Source organism: Myotis lucifugus, unplaced genomic scaffold (genome assembly GCF_000147115.1).
Source record: "Myotis lucifugus unplaced genomic scaffold, Myoluc2.0 scaffold_336, whole genome shotgun sequence".
NCBI classification, from domain to species: domain Eukaryota; kingdom Metazoa; phylum Chordata; class Mammalia; order Chiroptera; family Vespertilionidae; genus Myotis; species Myotis lucifugus.
Window position 1 is genome coordinate 837,965 of NW_005871384.1, and position 22,036 is coordinate 860,000.

General features: G+C 45.6%; 2 protein-coding genes across 2 annotated transcripts; both read right to left on the reverse strand.

Annotated features, from left to right (window-relative positions):
- Positions 1-1,585: 1,585 nt before the first annotated feature.
- Positions 1,586-2,643, reverse strand: LOC102443136 (calmodulin-like). Its single transcript, XM_014466399.2, has one exon. The coding sequence runs from the start codon at positions 2,534-2,536 to the stop codon at positions 2,117-2,119; it is 420 nt and encodes a 139-aa protein (XP_014321885.1). The 5' UTR covers positions 2,537-2,643; the 3' UTR covers positions 1,586-2,116.
- Positions 2,644-9,590: 6,947 nt separating this feature from the next.
- Positions 9,591-17,139, reverse strand: LOC102440326 (GTPase IMAP family member 5-like). Its single transcript, XM_023764563.1, has 3 exons — positions 16,902-17,139; positions 11,869-11,917; positions 9,591-10,644 (listed from the first exon to the last, which is right to left on the reverse strand). The coding sequence occupies exons 2-3, from the start codon at positions 11,909-11,911 to the stop codon at positions 9,767-9,769; spliced, it is 921 nt and encodes a 306-aa protein (XP_023620331.1). The 5' UTR covers positions 11,912-11,917; positions 16,902-17,139; the 3' UTR covers positions 9,591-9,766.
- Positions 17,140-22,036: the final 4,897 nt, after the last annotated feature.

Genomic DNA, 22,036 nt, shown 5'->3' on the forward strand with positions numbered 1-22,036 from the left:
GATTATATATGATTGAGGGGTAAGATAGCTACATGCAGCTGTGGGCTGCAAGTGTAACAGGGAAAGGGGAGGGTCAGGTCTGCAGTCCGGCCTTCAGGAGCTCAAAGGCGGATCACAAGGTGGCTAATCTGTGATGCTACAAACAGCTCAGCCCTTCCTGGGACTGGAGAATGGTCAGATGGTCAGCGTTCTTGATGCCAACTTGTGGAGGGGGTCAGGGTCCGGGCACAGCAACCAAATCAAAGTGTGTTCCTGTCCTTGGTCTGTTCTCAAAATGTATTTCTTTTCTGAGTCATGGACCCATCCAGGCATCTTATCTTTTTACAGCCTTGTTTCATCCTCCGGTTTCCCAGGGTCTGAAAGAAAACTTCTTATCTATAGTTAGTAAAGTGAATAATCATTAGACAACTGTGGCTCTATTCTTATTACATGCCCTCCCCCTGACCCCCTCCCCTCATCAGAATCATAAGAGAAAGGAAAGAAAGAGCAGAGGGAGGGAGAAGGGAGGAGGGAAGAAGGGAGGGGAGCACAGGAAGAGTGACTGGAGATATGACTGGAGAAGTCACTGCACTGTTTTATTATCTGAGGTGATAAATCTCTTTTTTGCTTACGCTGGTGTGAGTTGAAATTCTGTTACCTGCCACAAAAGGGCCCTGACTGATTCAATTGCCTACTTAGAACCAGAAACCAAAGGGTAAAAGTAACAAGAATGTTGCCAAGCACGGAGTAGGCCCAGCTGGCTGTAACTGCTGAGAGTACACCCCAAAGTTAGAAAGCATACAAAAGTTTGCCAAAGAGATCCCAAGGAGATCTCTTCCTGATTCTGGGGCTGGGTATAATTGCTTAAAAGTGAGAATGTTACAGGATTCCAGGGTAGGAGGAATAGGGGAAACTGAGAAAAATTAGGACAAGGCCAAATAGTGTGAGTAATTTGCAGCCAGCTTGCAACTAACAAACAGTTATTATCTTCCCCAACCAAGGGTGCAGAGCAATGGTTAAAATACTTCCCTAATGAGAGAATGCAGAAAGGGAGGGGGAAGGGGGAAAAGAAAAAAGGGCAGTTTTACTCCCTAAGGAGAGAAGCCAGCAGTCTCAAGGCTTGGCAAGATAAAATTGCCAGGATTCTGGGAAGACCACGACAAGAAAACCTTGAGACTTAATCTGTACCAAGATACTCAGCAAAAGAATCTTTTGAAACCTATTATAGACAGGAGGAGGGTATATTACTCCTCGAACTTGCTCCAGACACTTGCTTTTCTGAATTAGCCAGAAAAGCCCATCTGTGCTTGAAGCCGGATAAAATAGATTAGCTTGCTTTGCTTTTTCAATAAAGGTGCATGCTTTAATTGCTTTAATAAGTTGGCTTTTCACAACGCAGCCAAGATCTCTTGTATGAATTCATTTATATGAGAAGCCAAGGATCGAGGCTGGGGACAGCCCTCTTCCTCTAGCTAGGAGGCTGTCCTGTCTAGTAACACTTCTCTGGTGTCAGTGAGAGGTGCCTGTAACAGGTAAGGCTTTAAAACACAGCAGACATCACGCACAAATTATAAACCAATAACCTGAATGACTAATTTTGGGGGGGGGGTAATTTTTTTTTTATTGGAAAACAAATATACAACTTGGAATGGATTTGAGGCAAATTGTTCCATAAGCAGATTTTCTTTAAGAGGCTAAACAAAGTTTAAAAAGCAAGTAACAATAAAAGTAAATGTTTCTGGTACTGGACCAGCAGTACAAAAAAATAGTGTACGAGTACCTGGATAATACACCCGTTTTGCAATAGTGCAACTTTTAAGTACATGCTGTTGACTGCCCATAGTCCATGCAGAGTTACAACTCCACACCTCAACAACAACATGCTGACGGTGCCTAAAGAAAACTACTTAAAAAAAGGCATAACCAGATGTTCCCTCAGTTGACCAACTCCATCTAAGTTTAGATGTGCAGAAGGGCTTAGATATATCCAGAGTAAGCCACATGCAGCATGTTACTTGATCAATTTTCTAAAATAAGGTTTCAGGACAATAACAGTAAGATAAGGGAAGAAAACATGGAGGAATGAAGTCCTAATTACTATACATGCGTATCTTTTTTTGATAGTAGGGGGAACCTTTTACAGACAAGTTACAAACAAAGAAAAGGCAAATGAACAATTTTGTACAAGAAATATAACACATTCTGTACAATATCCCCACTTTGCTGTCATCATTTGTACAAACTCTTCATAGTTTACTTGACCATCATCATCAATATCTGCTTCCCTGATCATTTCATCAACCTCTTCATCTGTTAACATCTCTCCAAGGTCTGTCATCACATGGCGAAGCTCTGCTGCACTAATATAGCCATTGCCATCCTTATCAAACACCCGGAATGCTTCTCGAATTTCTTCTTCACTGTCTGTGTCTTCCATTTTTCTTGCCATCATTGTCAGAAATTCTGGGAGGTCGATTGTGCCATTACCATCAGCATCCACTTCCTTTATCATGCCCTGTGACTCTGCTTCTGTGGGATTCTGCCCAAGAGACCTCATTACCGTTCCCAATTCCTTTGTTGTTATAGTTCCATCACCATCCTTGTCAAATAGTGAAAAAGCTTCTTTGAATTCTGTAATCTGCTCTTTAATCTTGTTTTTTTTTTTGTCTCCCCATTTTGGCTGCTTGCTGGGGTCAGTGTGTGTGTATTAGGTTGATCTGCTGTGACTCCCTATCTCTAGTGCAGGACAGTGTCAGAAGCTGTTTGTGACTGGTCCTGAGTACCCTGTTTGGAGCTATCAGCAATCCACAGCGTGTGGCGCCCTCTGCTGGGGCCGAATGCCTTAGGGAAGGACCAAGATGTGCACCAAGGTCTGCTTTTCCTAGCCACCAGTCCAGAAGGAGATCACATAAAGACTGAAAGAGGCCCTAACAGGTTTGGCTCAGTGGATAGAGCGTCGGCCTGCAGACTCAAGGGTCCGGGTTCGATTCTGGTCAAGGGCATGTACCTTGGTTGTGGGCACACTCCCAGTGGGGAGTGTGCAGGAGGCAGCTGATCGATGTTTCTCTCTCATCAATGTTTCTAACTCTCTATCCCTCTCCCTTCCTCTCTGTAAAAAATCAATAAAATATATTTAAAAAAAAAAAGACTGAAAGCGCCCAGAGACCCTCCTTGGCCTTCAGAATGGTCCTTATTCATCCTGATTTGCCCCAGGCTATTGACTCCAGGGTGGGGTGAGGGGTTTCCAACAGGGTGGGGCAATTGTTTGCCTCCCAGGCAAAAGTTGTCTGGACGGTAAAGGAGGTCTGCTGGAGGAAGATGTTCCCTGCAGTTTGAGGCAATAACTCAGCACAGGAAACGGGGCAGCTGCCTTCCAAGCTCTAACTCCAGAGCCCCCGACCCCGGATTCTGCTCACACAGCGACAGTCCACTCTGTCCTCCCTCTAGAGCCCAAGGTGAGTGGCTGCACATGGAATTTTGTGTGTTGGCCCTTTAAGTGGGTGCCTACATTTCCAGTGGTCTCTCCCGGCAGACAGAAACCCTGCTGATTTTCACAGCCATATGTTGTATGGGTACTTTTCTCAGTTCTGGTGCTCTGGGCTGAGGGGTCCAGCTTGGGATTTAGACCCCAGAGTTCTCAGTGGGAACCCCCCACAGCTGAGATGTCCCTCTGGAGCTTCAGCTGCTGTCTGTGGGAGCCCGGCCAGCCCTTTCTTGCCTCCACACTTCTTAGCCATCTTTTTGCAGTCTTTATTTTCCCTCCTTGGTTACCAGGGTTCTCTCCATCTAGTCTTCAGTTGATTATTCAGGATGTTTTGTCTGTATTTTAGCTGTGATTCTAAAGTGTCAGTGTAGCTTCCACTTACTCGACCACCATCTTTCCTTCTCCTTGACTTCCTTCTTGATCTCATTGCTTTTTCTCCTGTCACCAAGTTATTGTCACTATCCTGTCCTTTGTGACAATTATTCCCTTGCATTTCTTTTCTTTTTCTTTTTAAATCTATTTCATTGTTTTTTACAGAGAGGAAGGGAGAGGGACAGAGAGTTAGAAACATTGATGAGAGAGAAACATTGATCAGCTGCCTCCTGCACACCCTCCACTGGAAGTAGTGTAAACTGCTTGACTTGAAAAAGGATTGATTATTCGGCCTTGGAGAAATTAGATTTCACAGTATCAACAAAGGCTTTACTAAGACCTATGAAATGACTATATAGGTCTCTTAGTCTTCCGCTTGAGAGGCTGAAAGGTATCTCATTTCATCCAATATACCTAAAAATTTTGAGATAAAAAGAAATATTGTGAACATTGGTAAACCTTTGTCAATATGATTTGAAAACTTTTAAAGTGGAACATTCCAAATAGAGTGAAGTACAAAGTCAATGTGTCATCATTAGCTGTCATTATTATACTTGGACAGTCTTGTTTCATCTACTCTCTCCCTTCCTGTCTTGATTATTTGAAAGCCAATCCAGATATCATATCATTTCATATCTAAACTTCTTAGCCCATAACTTTAAAGCTGTAGGACTCTTCCCTTTATTAATATCACATCCAAAACAATAAATACCTAATAGTAAATATCCAGACAAGGTTCACAGGACATCTCTAGCCCTTAAATCAGTGATGGCGAACCTATGACACACGTGTCAGAGGTGACACGCAAACTCCTTTTTTTGGTTGATTCTTCTTTGTTAAATGGCATTTAAATATATAAAGTAAATATTAAAAATATAAATCTTTGTTTTACTATGTTTGCAAATATCAAAAAATTTCTATATGTGACACGGCACCAGAGTTAAGTTAGGGTTTTTCAAAATGCTGACACGACAAGCTCGAAAGGTTCACCATCACTGCCTTAAATGCTTGTCACTTTGCCTAAATGACAGCGTGGTTGGGTGGGTGGGAGGACAGATGTCTCCCTAGTTTCTGTGGAAATACAAGTCTGCTTCTGTGAGGAAGCCTCCTAAACTTGTTTTCCCTCAGGCCACAGCCTGGGTAACCTGAGGGCAGGGTATTTGACAGAAGTAAGAGGGAGGCCAGAGCCAGAGAATGTCTCAAACATCGCGCCTGCCTTGAATTCAATCTACCCTGGCATCTAGAATTACCCATAAGAAAGAATCTTGATGCCAGAGAGGCACACGGTGGGTGGGGAGATGAGTTTGCTCCAGTCCAGGCCAGTGGCTGGCTTTCATGCTAGCCCAGCCCTGTGATGGAGACAGAGGGCATGACACCCTAATTCATCACAGATGCTCTTTCTTCTGGGTCTTTTCCTTTTTTGTTCTCCTACTCCTCTTCCTCCCCCAAAGGCATTTATTACTCTCAGTCATCTGAGGCTAAAATAAAATACCATAGACTGGGTGGTAAACAACCAACATTATTTCTCACTGTTCTGGAGGCTGGAAGGTCTAAGATCAAGGTGCTGGCAGATTCGGTGTCTGGGGAGAGCCTGCTTCCTGGTTGCTGTGTCCTCATCTGGTGGAGACAGAGTCTACTCCCTTCCTGTTCTTCTAAGGGCACTAATCCCATCACGTGGGGGCTCCAACCTCCTGCCCTCATCTAGTGCTAATCACCTCCCAAAGGTCCCAGTTCCAGATGCCATCATATTGGGGACTAGGGTTTCAGCACATAAGTTTGGGGGACACTAACATTCGGTCCATAGCAATTGCACATTATGTACTCATGTGCTCTGACAGGTGGAAGAGAAAAATCTAACTCTAGGATCATCCTCACTGAGGCTGATCCTGGTAGGCAAATCCAGCTGAGGGAAAAGTGCCACTGGGAACAGCATCCTCTGCCAGACCGTGTTTGAGTCCAAACTGGGAGCCCAGATGGTGACCAAGACCTGCCAGGTGGCCACAGGCACGTGGAATGGGAGGAACATCCTGGTGGTTGACACGCCCTTCATCTTAGAGGCAAAGGCCCCAAACCAAGAGATGTACAAGGACATCGAAGACTGCTACCTGCTCTCAGCCCTAGAGCCACATGTGTTGCTGCTGGTGACCCAGTGGGGCACTTCACTGCCCATGACACGATGGCAGTGAGGAGGATGAAGGAGGTCTTTGGGGCAGGGGCCGTGGGACATGTGGTGGTCCTCTTCACCCACAAGGAGGACTTAGGGACTCGCCCCCAGTGAGGCGGGCTGGCACCCTTTGAGAAGAGCACATGTGTTACCTGGCCAAGGTGCAAGCCCATATTAACACTACGGTGTCGGGTGAATTTCCCGCCAAAATATAAGATGGCGCGGGCAATTATTTAGGTTTCCCGCGCAAAATCAGAGTTAGTTTAAAATGCCTATATCTTTTGAAGTATGGGTTCGATTGAAATGAAATTTTCAGTTTCTTGTGTAAAAAATGAAAATTTATTCATTCACAGACATTTTTTTATCTATTCAGTACATAAATAATTCGATATATATAAACTAAATACGAAAAACCCAAAAAATACTTATTACCTAAAAATATACACATATTTTTAAAGTTTAAAATAAAATTTTCATAATAAATCAAAACAAATAGAAATTAATAGTTTTTTAGCGTATGATATTTTTCAAAACACGCCCCTTTATGTAGAGGTATATTGCAAAATTTGCACATGTAGCGTGTCTCACTGCGCAATTTATGAACGGAAGGGATTTTTATGATACCTATTACCCCAATGGGTATGAAACGGTTCGCATACGCAGGTAGGTATCTTTGTGAACGGCAAACAAACAAATATTTGGTAATACGCAGTTACAATCGGCCCGAGTTTACACGTTTCCCGCACTCCACTGCAAATCTATATGAACCGAGTTAAGACGGTTCCCGCGGAGTACGCGCAATTCACGCGAGCCGACTTAACTCGTTTCCCGCAATCCAAGTGTTGAAAAGCACAGGTGAGACCTGAAGGAGACCCGGAGTCACTGGGTGTCCAACATGCTCCTTAGAGTAAAAACGTGGAGTCCTTTTGCATTATGAGCTTTGTGTTTGTCCAGTTGGGTGCAGCTTACTTCTCATTATTATTTTACTGATCATCTGGCATCATCTTTAATTGTATGTGCCATCTGAATGTCAAAGCATTTCTCATGTGTCACCTCATGGATTCATGGTACTGCCTGTCCCCAGTTCAGAAATTAATTCTCATGGTTTGTAGAGGACATGCTTTGGTGTCTATGAGTTCCTATTCCTTCTTTTTTATGGACTTCTGGTTGGGTTCAGGCCTTCACCTGTTCCCAAAGAACCATGGTCCTCAGGAGACAGTGACAACAGCTGAGCTGCAGGGACACCTGATGGGTATGACTGCAGTCCCGTGCTCTTTGCCAGTGAGTAGTTCAGGAATGGGCCTGAGACCCAATTCAGGCCAAAGAGAAGTGAGTACAGGTCTGCAGAGGTGGGGACCAGAGGTTTCTGCTTTCCCGGGAGACCCACAGAGAGACACAGACCCCCTGCTCCCCTGAGCATGGTTGGGTCTGAGTGTGATGCTTGGAACTCCAGCCACCATCCAGCTACCAGCCTGAGGGTGATGGCAACACCTCAAAGCAGAGCAGAGTTGGAACAAACCTGAGGATTCAGAGTCAACCAGCCCTGGAGGGAGGGGCATCAAGACCGGCATCCTGATCCAAAGTCCTTACCCTCCCCTGCTCAGCCTGCTCTTCCTTGAGGGCACAGGGCAGTGAAGGGAGCCACATGTAGGGGCGTGGCCCAAGGTAGAAACCTGGTTCCCTCCTCAGTATTGCCATCAGTGACCATATTTTGTGGATTCCAGCACCTCCTCAGTGTCTCCCATTTGAGTCTTCATTCATTTTGTTATGGCTCAGACACTGATCCCTGACATGGAATTCTTTCCTTCTAAATGTTCTCTTGCCCCCAGGTTTACACTCCTACAATCCAGCCAACACATTGCTGCCTCGTGATCTTCCTAAAATATTGTCTGCTAATCTGCTCTGACATGCAGACAATATGTAAAGACTTTCTGTTCTCTGCTGACAGCCCTTGAGTCCTGAGGGCGATGCACAGACCCTGGCCCAACCCCACCCCTTGCTGTACACTCCCCGGGGGCTGATTCTTATTCCCCCCTTGTCCGTGGCCTCCCTCAGCCCAAAGTGTCTCTGTGGGCTCCAGCAGCTCCAGCACCACCCATCTAGGGAGCCCATGCTGAGCCCGTGTGCTCTCCCTTTGGCCAATGTCTGACCTCCAAATCCTTTCTCTCACACCCCATTTTCCTGCAACTCCATCGTCTATCACACAGTTGCTTTTGGAAGCAGGAACCTTGCATTATTTCTCTTACATTCCTGTGGTGGTGTAGAGAAGCTGACACTCAGTATTTGTGAAATAAATGTCTGTGCAGCTGGGCTGAATTAAGTCCAGGAAGGGGGAGACCTAGGCAGGTTGGACAGTTCGGGAACCGTGTTGGGGAGGTGATCCCTGGTCAGAGAACCCAAGTTCCTTAGAGTGGACAGGGTTTAAAGAGCTTGTACATAACCCTCCCTGTGGTAGTTTGGAGTAAGTAATGTGCTACAGCTGGTCAGATCAAGGCGACACCTCTGTTACCAGTAGAGTTTTGGAGAATGACAGCTGGGTGGAACCACTGAGTTCCTAAGAGTCCTCCCAGACCTAATCATTTAGCCATCCAGTCACAGGCTGCCTGGGACAACTGAAGGTCTCCATACAGGGTACAAATGAGCAGAGAACGGGGGACAGCCACCAAAAGAAGGAGAGGGTGGGGCAGGGGCCACATGGGGACTTCATCTGGCTTCCCATTTCCACTAACTTCATGACCTCTGCCCAGATGTCACCCTAATGCCTGCCCTCTTCCCTTTGCTGCCGTGGAGGTGTGGAACACCCCTCCCTCCCCGAGTTCCCAGACATGATTGTACTGACCTTGGGGCTAAAGAGGCTGCTTCAAAACACAGCTCCACCAACAACGGGAATTTACTGTAAACGCAGGTGGGACCACATTTGGCCTGCTGCCAGTTTTCAGCCTCCCAGCTAAGAAGGAAAGGCTTTTAGGTATTTGAAAAGTTGAAGAAATAAAAAGAAGAAGATGTTTAATCGCCATATAAGAAAGTCAATAAAATTCAAATTTCAGTGTTCACAAGGTTTTATGGAATTGAACCTCACACATCACTTACATCTTGTCCATCCACCATTTCCTTTGTAAGTGACTGAGATCGTGTAGTCTGCTGAGCCTAATCCACTATCTGGCTCTGTTCTATGAAACCCCAGTTCCTATTTTCCCCCCAGACACTGTCTCTGCTTTCCCCAAGGCCTCACCCCATCCCACCTCTGTGACCATTTTCTCTTCTCCTCACTTGTCCATGTCCCCTCCCACCTTCCTTCCCAGCCCCGCATGCCTCCAAAATTCCCCCCAGAACTTCCTCTCTCAGGTGGTGGTGGTGATGGGTGTCATCTCTTACAGCCTATGATGAAATCAGGGCACATTTCTGAATAATATAAGGAATTCTACACCCAGCTTCTAATGTAATATATTTCTTCCCTCAATGTGTAATATCACAGTCCACTCATCTTCCTTCCTATAAAACCCTCCCAAAGATTCCAGGATTGTTTGTAGCTAAGTTATTATTTACCTCCATGATTTTTAACAAAACAAAAAAGAAATATATTTTCCTTTGGATTTTATTTATCTAGAAACACTAGGAGAACATGAATGACATGTCTAATACAAGGAAGAGATATGAAAACTGAACTTAAGCAAAAAGCACATAAGTTTCTTACAAACACAGACACAGATGGTGAGTCCGAAAAAAAGAAGCCAATTGTAGAAGTCAGCTGAAAATGCTCAGCATCTTTAAGGAATACACAACTTAATTAAAAGGACAAAAAAAATAAAAATGCATATTACAAGGAAGGCAGATAAACCAATGTTAGAACGCATCCACTTTCTGACTCTGAGGAGGACCTTGAACACCCGGTGACTCTGGGTCTCCTTCAGGATTCGCTTTTGCTTTTCAACGTAAGCTTTCACCTTGGCCAGGTACCACCTGTGCTCTTCTCCAGGGGTGCTGACCCTGCCTTCCTTGAGCATCTGTGCATCACAGTAAAGGTCGTTTGTGTAGTAGGCGCGCTGGTGCTCCCTCTCCAGGCTCTCGACCACAGCTATCAGCTCCTCCAGCTGCTCCCTCTGCTCCTCTCCAGTGGCCCGGTTGTTGAAGCCACAGTACCTCCTTCCACACTCCTGGATCAGGCTCCTCAGGCTGTGGTTGTCTGTGTTGGCTACATACTCATTCAAGGACCCGTCCCCTAAGTCCTCCTTGTGGGTGAAGAGGACCACCACATGTCTCATGGCTCCTACCCCAAAGACCTCCTTCACCCTCCTCACTGCCACCGTGTCCTGGGCAGTGAAGCGCCCCAGCTGTGTCACTAGCAGCAACACGTGTGGTCCTGGGACAGAGAGCAGGTAGCAGTGCCCGATGTCCTCATACATATCTTGGTCCTTGGCCTTTGCCTCAAAGATGGAGGGTGTGTCAACCACGAGAATGTTCCTCCCATTCCATGTGCCTGTGGCCACGTGGCAGCGCCTGGTCACAGTCTGGGCCCCCAGTTTGGACTCAAACACAGGCTGGCAGAGGATGCTGTTCCCAGTGGCACTTTTCCCGCAGCCGGATTTGCCCACCAGGACCAGCCTCAGTGAGGATGATGATGCAATTCGGTTATCTTCTACACTGTCTAAAAAGAAATATTGTGTGTCTTACTAAGCCAATGTTGCTTCAGATTTTTTGGTCATGGACCCTCGTGGACCTCGTGGAGGTTCAGAAAATCTGTGGACAACCCTCCCAGGAAACTGTCATATCTAAATACATACACAAATTTACTGACAACTGTATGAGGTTCCTGGGCCATAGAAAGTCTACATAGGAAGCCCAGGTTGGACCCATAGCCAAGAGTAAGAACTGCTACACTGACAAGGATGCTCCACGCCCTTCAGCTAAACCAGGGATGATATAGTTTTTCTGAAAGTAAAGTGGTCCCTGTGTTTTTCCAGGGACCAGTTTTGTGCTAAATAAAGGTGAGATTAGAAGGAGGCAGAGGATGAGAACTCACACCTGGCAAAATATTACCACCTCTTTTTCACCCACAAATTCCCAGGCACACATGTGTAGAAGTGCTCAACACATTTATCTAAATCTTGGAATGAAAGGGAGTCACAGATGTGACCTCCCACCAAGGACCAGCTGAGGTCCCTGGGCCTCTGCTCTTTGGGTGGGGAGTTGGATGCTTGAAATTGAGATAGCAGAAAGGGCTTAGATCATGTCAAAGGCAAAGCCTGGGAGATGACTCAGGATGGGTGGCTAAGAGGCCTGGAAGTTAAGACCTTTAGTATTACATGTGATGGAAAGGTCACCTACATGGCTGATTGAGTTACAGGAAGTTAATAAAAGTGATGCTGGGGAGGGAAACTGAGCCAAGAGCTAAAACCTTCAAGGGATGAAGGAAGATGAAAACTGGAGATATTCTAGAGTTCTTATGAGCTCAAATGGATTCCACATTCACTGTAGGCTTCTAAAATCTATTATTTTATTCCTACTCTGTGTTGGTTGTTCCTTTTCTGCAGTGTCTGGGATGTTTTTGTAGCAAACATGATTACTAAATCTCTCTGGAAAACTTTTCCATTTCTTCAGCTCAGAGCAGACAAGGAAAGAGAAAATTTATTCACAATTCAGTTCAATATCTTGCAACTTCTGACTTGGAGTTTCATTTCCACATTTCCCACATGTCATGTGCCTAGAGAGCATTGTACTGGGGGGTCAGGTGTGTGTGTGATGATGGTTGGGAAGGTACAGATAAAAATGAGTATTATATTTTCCTTCTTCAATTTAAAATCACTGGGTTTCTGTCACTGTGTTTGAGGTGAGGGACTGGTGCCTTAAAAGAACTTGGCGTCTTTCTTACCTTTTGCCATACTTCCATATTTGCTCTTCGGAAGTCCTTCCATTCTCTTCTGGAAGAAGCATAGGAAGAGAATAAAAGCAAGTGTCTGGTACTCTTATAATTAACCCAGTTTTAAATAACTGAAAAGGAGCGAAGGGAAGGCCAAGTATTATAGTCATTTGTGCAACTTTGCCAGGAAACTGTAGTTTAACACATGCCCAGTAAAGTTTGGGTGACAGGGGGAAGGTACTTGCTTGTCAGTCACAACTGGGAACAGGTCATTGGGCAGAGTAGGCATGGCTACTGCAAGCACCCAGAGATTTGAGATATTTAATCTCCTAATCAAAGTGTTAGCTCCAATACCTCCTCCTAGAGCTTGACTCCTGGCCTGGGGACTCTCAGGCTCCTGATTGCTTGCATTTGCCACATGCAATGACCCACACAATGGGCTGATGGACTGCAAATACCCTGATGCTGTGCCGGACCCAAGTCCAACAAGGAAAAGAAACTATGGACACTGACTTTGCTTCTACCTCTACTGAATCCTCAGCTGCACCTCTTCCAGGACTGCACTGAAGGAAATGGGATTGAAACCCAGGATATAATTCCATGCAAATAGAAATCACTCATCCTCCTGTGTGAGTCTCAGAAAATTCTTTTTTGCACATCTTATTCTCCCTCTGAAGCCCCTGAAAATGCTTATTCCAGCAGTGCCCCAAGAACCCCACTTCCATTAGCAACGGAGAAAAACAATCCACGCAATTGTCTATTAAGATTCCACTTGGGAGTTGGTAAGGCCTGAGGGCACCTCCAATTCAGACACCTAATGTGAATTCTCCATCGAGGAGCCATTTTCATTGTTAATTTTCTAACTCACATTATACTTGCAAACATCAATAAATAACTTTCAGCAAACCAGGTGCTGCTAACACATTGCACTGTTCTTACAATGCTTGGTGGCTCTCTTTGTTTAGTTTTGTTACTTAGCTTACAGGAAAGGAGCAAATGTTTAAAAGCAATCAGTTGCTTATGTCCCTCCAACTGGAAAAGGCATGAAGTGAAAAAAGCATTCTTTATGGAATGAGGAGGGGAACATTATCTTATTTTATGTTTTGGAATCAAAGTAGGCTAACTTTCTGGAAACAGTACTGTCTCTCATGTCAGTCCTTGAAGGACTCATGTCCCAGATCCAACCTTCTCCTGGGAAGGCGCACTGTACTTTTCCTCTTGGTCATCGCATACCCATGTGACAGAAAGAGTGCCGGGCACTAGAAATTCTCATTACTTCAAACAAGCCAATGTCATTTGCAGCAAGGCAATTTCTTTCTCTGTTCTAGGAAGTTTGTGTTTAGCCCTCTGAGCAGTTGGTGGAGAGAAAGTTGTGCCATGGCCGAAGAGAAAGAATGAACACTGAGGACAAATTCAAGAACAACTAGCTTCCTGCTCAGTGTTTAATCAAATGTTTTTCCTGGCTGGATCTGAGGTCCTTGTCTCCCAGTGATCACCATTTTGTGTCCCAGTAGATTTAAACAGAAATTGGCACCATCACTGGCATCAATGGCATAAATGTTTCCTTCAAATGAGGCATAATATTGTGTCACTCATCTTGGTGTTAGAAAAGGCAAGTATGTCACATACAGCTACACCTAAGATGAGGTTGTATGAACTTATTCAGTTTTAAATATTATGCAGTTATGAAACATATTTTTAAGTGAAGAAATACAGAGTTATAAAACCAAAACCTACAATTTGCAATGAACAAATGTAAGTATTTTGGCATTTTTACTGAAGCTTTTCTGTTTGATTAAAAAGCTAACACATTACACATAGAATTTCATTTATTTATTTTTGACTCCCCAGTCTCTTTCACCCTCCCTCTGCCCTTCAGAGGCAACCAATAAAAACCAAGGTTTTTATGTATCATTTCATGTATGTACTTATAGTTATATATACACATGTATCTATAGGTTATGTCTAATACTGTTTTTGCATTTTAAACTTTTACATAAATGACATTATTTGTGTAACATTTTATCCAATAATGTTTTTAAAAAGAAGGTCCAGTTACTTTTTAAAATAATATTTTTATTGATTTCAGAGAGAGGAAGGGAGAGAGAGAGAGAGAGAGAGAGAGAGAGAGAGAGAGAGACTCAAACATCAATGATGAGAGAGAATCATTAACTGGCGGCCTCATGTATGCCCCCCACTCGGGATCAAGCCCGCAACACCGGGCATGTGCCCTCGACTGGAATTGAACCCGGGACGCTTCAGTCTGCAGACCAACAAACTATTCATTGGGCAAAACCAAATAGGACCAGTTACTTTTTTAATATATGTTTTTATTGATTTAAGAGAGAGAGAGAGAGATAAATTGATGTGAGAGAGAAACATTGATCGGCTGCCTCCTGAACATGCCCCAACCAGAGATTGAACCCAGGTATGTGCCCTGACTGGGAATTGAACCTTCGACCTTTTGGTGAATGGGAAAATGCTAAAAAAACTGAGCCACTTTATTAACAAACATTTGAGCTGTCTCACATACATGCTTGCTGCAAAATAATCCCCAGTTACTACATATCTCTGTGCAACAACTGACCTGGGATAGACAGCTCCCACCTGACTAGATATTGTCAGTATGACTCAAGAGCACCGTGCAAATTCTCACTGACACCAGCCCTGTGTGAGAAGTCTCCAATCTGCACTTGTACTTGGCAATATTCGACTTTTAAATCACCCTTATGGGCATACATAAGGGTGTCTTCATCCATTTACACTTGCATTTTACTGGTAGGCACTGAATTAAAAAAGGGTGTTTGTAGTCTGTTTGCTATTCAGGTTGCTTCTGTTATATAGAAAGAATGCTTGCATGTTTTTCTATTCACTCAGTGATTTTTTGGGCCTCCTTAGGAAAACCACCCATTTTCACATCATCAGATGTGAACCTTCCTTCCTTCCTTTCCTCCTTTCTTTTTCCCTTTCCTCCCCCTTCCTTCCCACGCTCTCATAAGCCCAGAGAAGAGCATTTCCTCACCACCCTCTCTTATACACTGTCCTTGACTCTGGGAAATTATACTCTGGCTCTTGCTAAACCTGCTCCAATTCTATGACACATTTTCTACGTTAAATGACCTTCTGTGAGGTTTGGAAACCTCAGAAAATACGTTTGAATCAATCTGTCGCTGTGGCAAAGATGATGACAGTGGTGACCATGTTGATGGTGAACTTCATCATTGTAATAACCCTCTGTGTGGCCACTTATAACTTTCTAAGTTCTTTCCTGTCCATTATTTATTCTTCTCCTAAATTAATATAGGTTTAAAATTTTGATTAAAATATTAGGAAACTGAGCAACAAATGACCAGCCCAAGGTCACACAATTGTCTTGTAGCTAAAACTGAAAAGCAGCTCCTTTTGCTGGCCAATTCTCCTTGGTTCCACAGGAGGAAAGAAGATTAATCCAAATAAGTCCACAGTCTCTTGGACCCCACATACAATGCGGTTGTCCCATGGTCAGGACATAAACTGAGGCTGACAAGCTGGAAACCTGCCCTGAAACTAACAGAAAAAATGGTATTGTGAAATCTTAAAGTGCATGCTTTTCCAAGAAAAGATTATTCAAAGAGAAAACTGCAGGGGGCAGGAGCTGCTCTGAATTGAAGCTTTTCAGTGTAAACCAATCTGGTGTTTTACTGACTTGATTATCTGTGTGACCCAAATGGAGCAGGGAGCCTGACCCAGAAAGTCAATCAAACTCAGGTAACATTAGCCAAGAGGCAGGGTGGTCATTCTCCTGGACCGTCTTCTGAATGTGTCAGGCGGCAGGGGAGACGTGTGTCCACAGGGGAATGAGCTTTTAGGCAGAAATTATCAAATAACAAAATGTCCTGGGAGAGTGACAAAGGATATTGATGTAGATGCTAAAACGAGTCACAGACAAAATATTAACAGGACTGAATAAAGCCTAGGAAAAGACTGGGGGAAGCCTGGCTGACCTGCAGGAATCAGGTGCAGGTCAATCTAGGAGCAGGCAAAGGTGTCAGAGTAGGCAAGAATGGGAGGATCAAGAATGGAGGCAAATTCCTTCTCTAAAAGGAAAATTGTAATCTCCAAAATGGGGCCAGGTATCATCAGAGAGTGGCATGCAGTGTGCAAGCTGAAGTTGCAACAGCATTGGCAGGACAATAGGAGGGTCTAGTTCAGCCAGGGGGTTGAAAGAAATGAATATAATGTACCTTTATTTTATAATGATTTTAAAATTACAAGAGCCTGATTTATCATGATGATACTTTATTGTATCAAACCATGAGAAAGCAGGCTCCCTCCTGCTTGTTTTAGGAAAATGAAACTATTTCTTATCTGCCATTCATCAGTGTCTCCTTCAGTCATCTGCCACAGTCCCCATATTTCCTGGCATTATATTTCCCTTGTTTTGTAGTTTAGTTCTTGTGATTTCTGGATACATCTGTCACATAAGTTTCGGCAGACAGAGGGATTGTCCTTGTGCCTGAATATGAGTCTGTTCGCCATGCAGCTGGGTCCTAGGTCATGTCAGAGGAAAGGTGTGGGCTATTGGGGGAGAATGGAGTGGTTTCCAGAAAGACAAGGTCATGAGACAATGTGTACTCAGGGGTCTCCTGTGGAGCAGGTATACAGTTGGGTGAGGTTAAGAAGTTTAGAGAGAGAAACTGAGAAGCATACCACCCGACCCCAAGCTGGGCACCTGGGGAAGCTCAGTTTTCTTATCCATCAAGTGGGATGAGAATATTCCCGAAGCTGCGTGAAACCTTGTGAGACTCCAAGAATGTCCAATAGGCTAAGCAGTAGGCAATTAGCTGGAAAGCTCCAAGTGCTCAGGGCGAGTGATTCCCAGGCCTGTTCCCCCCGCTATAAACCCGGGGCTGCTCCCAGCATCACCATCATAGTCCCCTTTCACCCATGGGTGAGCCCAGAAGTAGGATAACCTGTGTGAGGTCACACCAGCAATGAGTGGCTCTGACTAGGCTGTGGGATCTCAGACTCCCAGGGTGTCGGTACCCTCTCCTGCCTCCCCTTACCTGGTGGGGTGCAGCCAGCAGGCGGTGAACGGCCTGGTGAAGGTACTGGGTGGCCTGGAGAAGTATGAGCTCTTGCAGGCAGTGGACTCAGAGGAAGCCAGGCGGATGCAGTTAAACTAGAGTGGTCTGGAGGTCGAATGTTCCAGGACACAGCTGCTGGGAATGAAGAAGAAAGGCGTGGGGCCCCGGCAGCCAGGAGCACGTCCTCCGGATGGGTGGAAACTGCTGTAAACAGGACCCAGCAACCAGCGAGGGGCCGCGTGCTTGTCCCCTTATGGGACGCTTCCTGTCAGAGCCTGCCAGCTGCCAGGCACCTCCCATTTCCTTTTTATGATTTGTTAAAATAAGCAGCATTTAGAGGAAGAGGCTATGCAGGCAGTGACTGAAATCCCTCCTCCATCAGAAACAGCCCCTTGACACAGGAGTTCCCATGGGGCACCCCTTCCACAACACTCTCCTCAGCACCCTTCCCAGGAGCACCTGCCTAGCCCTACTTCCCATGCCCTTCTCAGGCTCTGCTTCTAGAATGTTCCTGCTCACTAGGGACAGACAGGCCCCACAGAGGGCCTGGAAGACCAACTCTACGGACATGACTTTGATGGGCTCCCCAGCTGCAGGTGCTGGCTGCCCCCTCTCTGCCATTGGACAGAGCAGCCCATGGGGCTCATAAGGAATGGAGTGTTATGTATGGGCAGCCGGGAGCAGGGCTGTCCTTCCTCTGTTTGTCAACTGACCACACATTTAAGGCTGGAGCAGTGAACACAGAACATTACCTTGCAAAGATAGATGGAGAACACAATATGGGCTTAGGCTCCCACATTCTGTAGGTCAATTCCAATAGTTTTATTTGGAATATTTGCAAATCAAGGAAGCTCTTCTTATAGGTGCTGTTTTATACTGATTATTAAACAAGAAATTGATTTATAGCACCAAGGGTTTACATAGGTGAGGTCATAGTGCCTAACCTTGTACTCAGGGTGAAAAAGTCCTCTCAATCACAGCCTGAAAGAACACTGTACTAGATGGAATGGTGGATTGCAGCTGTTTTATAATAAGAAGATGCCGGTGCTAGAAAGTTCAGACAATGGTCAGAAGTCCATAACTAGAGCCTCGTATATAGAGGGGTATGGGAAGGTCAATGTCACCATTCATTTTCCACACACTTGCTGATCCCATTTTACATGCCAGGCACTGTGTTATGTAATGGGGACAAAGAAGAAAAGGTCAGAATCAAAGTATCTGAAAAAGAAAATCACTAAAGAAATGCTACTGACCATGGGGAGAAACTGTTAAGCCTAAGAATATATGCTTCAAATTGTTGAGAGCACAGTGTGAGAATCAGATTGTGGATGTCATATGACATTTAGTCCCTCTCTTAGCAGTTTATATAAACACCTGCCATCATCATTATAATAATACTAGTGGCTCGGTACACAAAATTTGTGCCTTGGGGGGGAAGGGGTTCCCTCATCCCAGCCTGCATCCTCTCCAATCGGGAACCTCTTGGGGGATGTCCGACTACCAGTTTAGGCCTGATCCCTGATGGTCAGACATCCCTCTCGCAATCTGGGACTGCTGACTTTTAACCGCTCACCTGCCTGCTTGCCTGATTGCCCCTAAGTGCCCTCCCCTGCCAGCCTGATCTCACCCCCAACTGACCTCCCCTGCCGGCCTGATCTTGCCCCCAACAGCCTTATCCTGCCGGCCTGATCTCAATCCTAACTTCCCTTCCATGCTTGCCTGATTGACCCTAACCCCCTGCCATCCAGATCTTGTCCCCAACTGCACTCCCCTGCTGGCCTGATCGCCCCTAACTGCCTATGCCTTGGCCCCCACCACCATGGCTTTGTCTGGAAGGAAGTCAGATGTCTGGAAGATGGCCAGTTGACCCAGTCTAATTAGCATATTACCCTTTTATTAGAATAGCTAGATTATATAGGTTAGGAATGCTTAAATGGGGAAGTGGGGAAGCCTTTTTCAGCAGGAGGAGATGTTCTTGGCAGACAAAATACATAATCCCTATATCTGGACTGATAGCCAGCCATATGCACTATACTGCCAAAGCGGTCATTAAAAAATTGAACCGCTTTCTTACACCTTACACCAAACAGCCATATGTTGTATGGGTACTTTTCTCAGTTCTGGCTCTCTGGGCTGAGGGGTCCAGCTTGGGATTTAGACCTGAGTTCTCAGTGGGAACCCCCCACAGCTGAGATGTCCCTCTGGAGCTTCAGCTGCTGTCTGTGGGAGCCCAGCCAGCCCTTTCTTGCCTCTGCACTTCCTAGCCATCTTTTTGCAGTCTTCATGTTCCCTTCTTGGTTATCAGGGTCTCTCCATCTAGTCTTCAATTGATTATTCAGGATGTTTTGTCTGTATTTTAGTTGTGATTCTAAAGTGTTGAGGAGGAAACTGGTCTTGCAAGGTGCGTAGGGCCATAAAAACTGTGAACAATGCACTGCCTGGGGCGGAGGGAGGTTGTTATAACTGGCCTCAGGAAAGATAATCGGATATGGCCTGGGGACCCCCCAACACCTGGGGGCCTTCCTGTAAGCCCATGAAAAAGGGCGGAACCATATCTGCAAGACAAAGACCCCAGAAGGTTATAAAAAATGAAGCCCTCTCAGTGTTTCTTCACTCTGAGTTGGAAATTATTCCTGGAGTCCATTAGTGTTAATAAACAGGGTCCCTCCTTTTCTCTAGGAAGTGTGCTTGGTATTTCTTTGGTCTTCTGCAACATTTGGTTCCCTGACCGAGAAGCTAATCGCATCTGGCTCTTGCCTCCGGTGAGTGGACAGGGTTTGGGACCTGGGGGCTCGGGACAGGCCTCTGGAAGGCTCGAGCTGCTACTTTTAGCAGAATTGAACCAGGGGGAACTCCAGGCGCTCCCGGACCTCAGCCCAGGACCCAGCCGGCATCTGAAGAAAGTGGATGGACACCTCTGGAGCTGTCGACAGAATCGGTAAGGTAGGGGCCCCAGTCAGTCAGGCCCACTCCAAGTGAGTGGAAGGGGGAGACTTTGATCACCTCCCCGGAAATCATAGGATTTTGTCAGGTAAATTAAAAATCAGGACTCCAGAAGTGAGTAAATTCAGCTGAACCCAAAGGACTTATGAAATTATGGGTTCACTCTTCTGTTTGTTTGTGTGTGGGAGTAGCCAATTTGCTACCAAGAAGGGGGGCTGGACGCAGTCTTAACTCCTCCGGCAGGTTCTCACTGAGACGTTGGTTGAGAATTCTGTTCTGGGGCTTGGGTGCTGGGAGTGCCCCCATGCCCACCTGGGGAGTTGGACATTATCTGCTCAGCTCCAGTCTGGGCTAGTCTACTGAGAGAGTGTGAGTATGGATGTTTGTCTGTCTTGGCATAATTATCTGTGATTAACTGGTCTGTGTGAAAGCAAAAGCTACTTTGATTTTGTTTGCTCATCTGGTTAAAACGTTTGATTTACTGAAGGCTGAACCTGTGATGGTCTACAAAAGTCTCAAGCAGCACTGTTGAGTTAAGTTTTCTCAGAGACATTTGCTCTCTGTCACGGAGGGATAGTGGATAAAAATTTCTGTCTATGTTTGTGTACTAGGGGCTTTGTTTGCTCTGTGACTTTGCTGTGTTAGGTTGAAATTTTGGAATTCTGGGGTAGATTTCAAGGTATTTGCGCCTTTTCTTGTCTCTTATGGCAGACTGGGACTTTCAGTGGCGGGGCTCATATCTCTGAGAGGCAGAGAGATTTTACCCACCCTGCCCCTGCCTGTGCTGATTAAGGATCTTTTCTTTAAGGAGACCCTCCAGGCTTTTAGTAAGTTTCCCTGTACCCCTGTCTGTCTCTCGCCACTGATCAACATGGGGTTGGGACAAAGTAAACCCACTATTCTCAATTGCATGTTGGGAAATTTTGAAAAGGGTTTTATTGAGGACTATGGTATTAAAACCAACCCCCAAACACTGAGGAAATTCTGTGAATTAGAATGGCCAGGCTTTAGGGTCGGCTGGCCCCCGGAAGGCTCTTTAGATGTAGGACTGGTCAGGGTGGTTTGGAATGTAGTCAAACCCCAGGCATCAGATCAGCTCCCTTACATAGACAGCTGGTTAGGAATTGCTCAAACCTTGCTGCCTTGGGTCTGGCTCTTTAAGGTTTTAGTAGTAGGAGAAAAGAAACAGGTCTCTCAGAAGGGAACCCAACCCCTTGTTCTGCCAGGATCCTCTGAGGAAGTCCCGCTAGTTTTACCATGTCCATATGTGCCCCAGGCAACACCAAGTGCTTCCCCAGCTGGTCTGAAAGGTCCAGAAATACCTCCCCCTTCCGTTTCTCCTCGACCAGGCTCTCCAGAGCCAGTTGGGCGGTGCTTGCATTCAGCCGATCAAGGGGCCAAGCCACAACCAGCACGTCAGATGTCTCTAAGGGAGATTTGAGGTGCCAAAGTAGTTGGTGAAGATGGGACCTTGCAAAAGGGAGGGCCAGTCTATTATTATAAGCCCTTTACCACCAGTGACATCTTGAATTGGAAACATCACACCCCAGCTTATTCTGAAATACCTCAGGCCATGATAGACCTCCTAGGAATGATCTTCCAGACCCAGAAGTCCACCTGGGTGGATTGCAAGCAGCTTCTTTTCACGTTCTTTAACACTGAGGAGTGCATGAGAGTAGTAGCAGAGGCTCAGAAGTGGCTCCAGACCCAGGCCCTGGCAGGAATATTAGATACAGACAAATGGGCCAGGAAGGCCTTCCCAGATGAGGAACCCTATTGGAAAGTGTACCCAGAAGATGGAAGGACCAGGCTAGAAAGATATCAGCTGGCCTTCCTCCAAGGGGTCAGGGCCGGAGACAAGAAGCCCACCAACATGGCTAAAATCTCTGAGGTTTTCCAGAAGCCTGATGAAAGTCCAGCAGCTTTCTATGAGAGGCTATGTGAGGCATATGGGATCTACACCCCCTTTAGCCCTGAGGCCTTGGAAAATCAAACCATGGTAAATGCCACTTTTGTAGGCCAAGCCCAGCCTGACATCAGGAGAAAATTATAGAAACTGGAAGGGTTTGCAGGAGAGAATGCTACTGAACTGCTAGAGGTAGCTAGTAAGGTTTTCATCAATCAAGACAGTGCAGCAAGGAAGGAGGAAGAAAACAGAATACAAAGAAGGG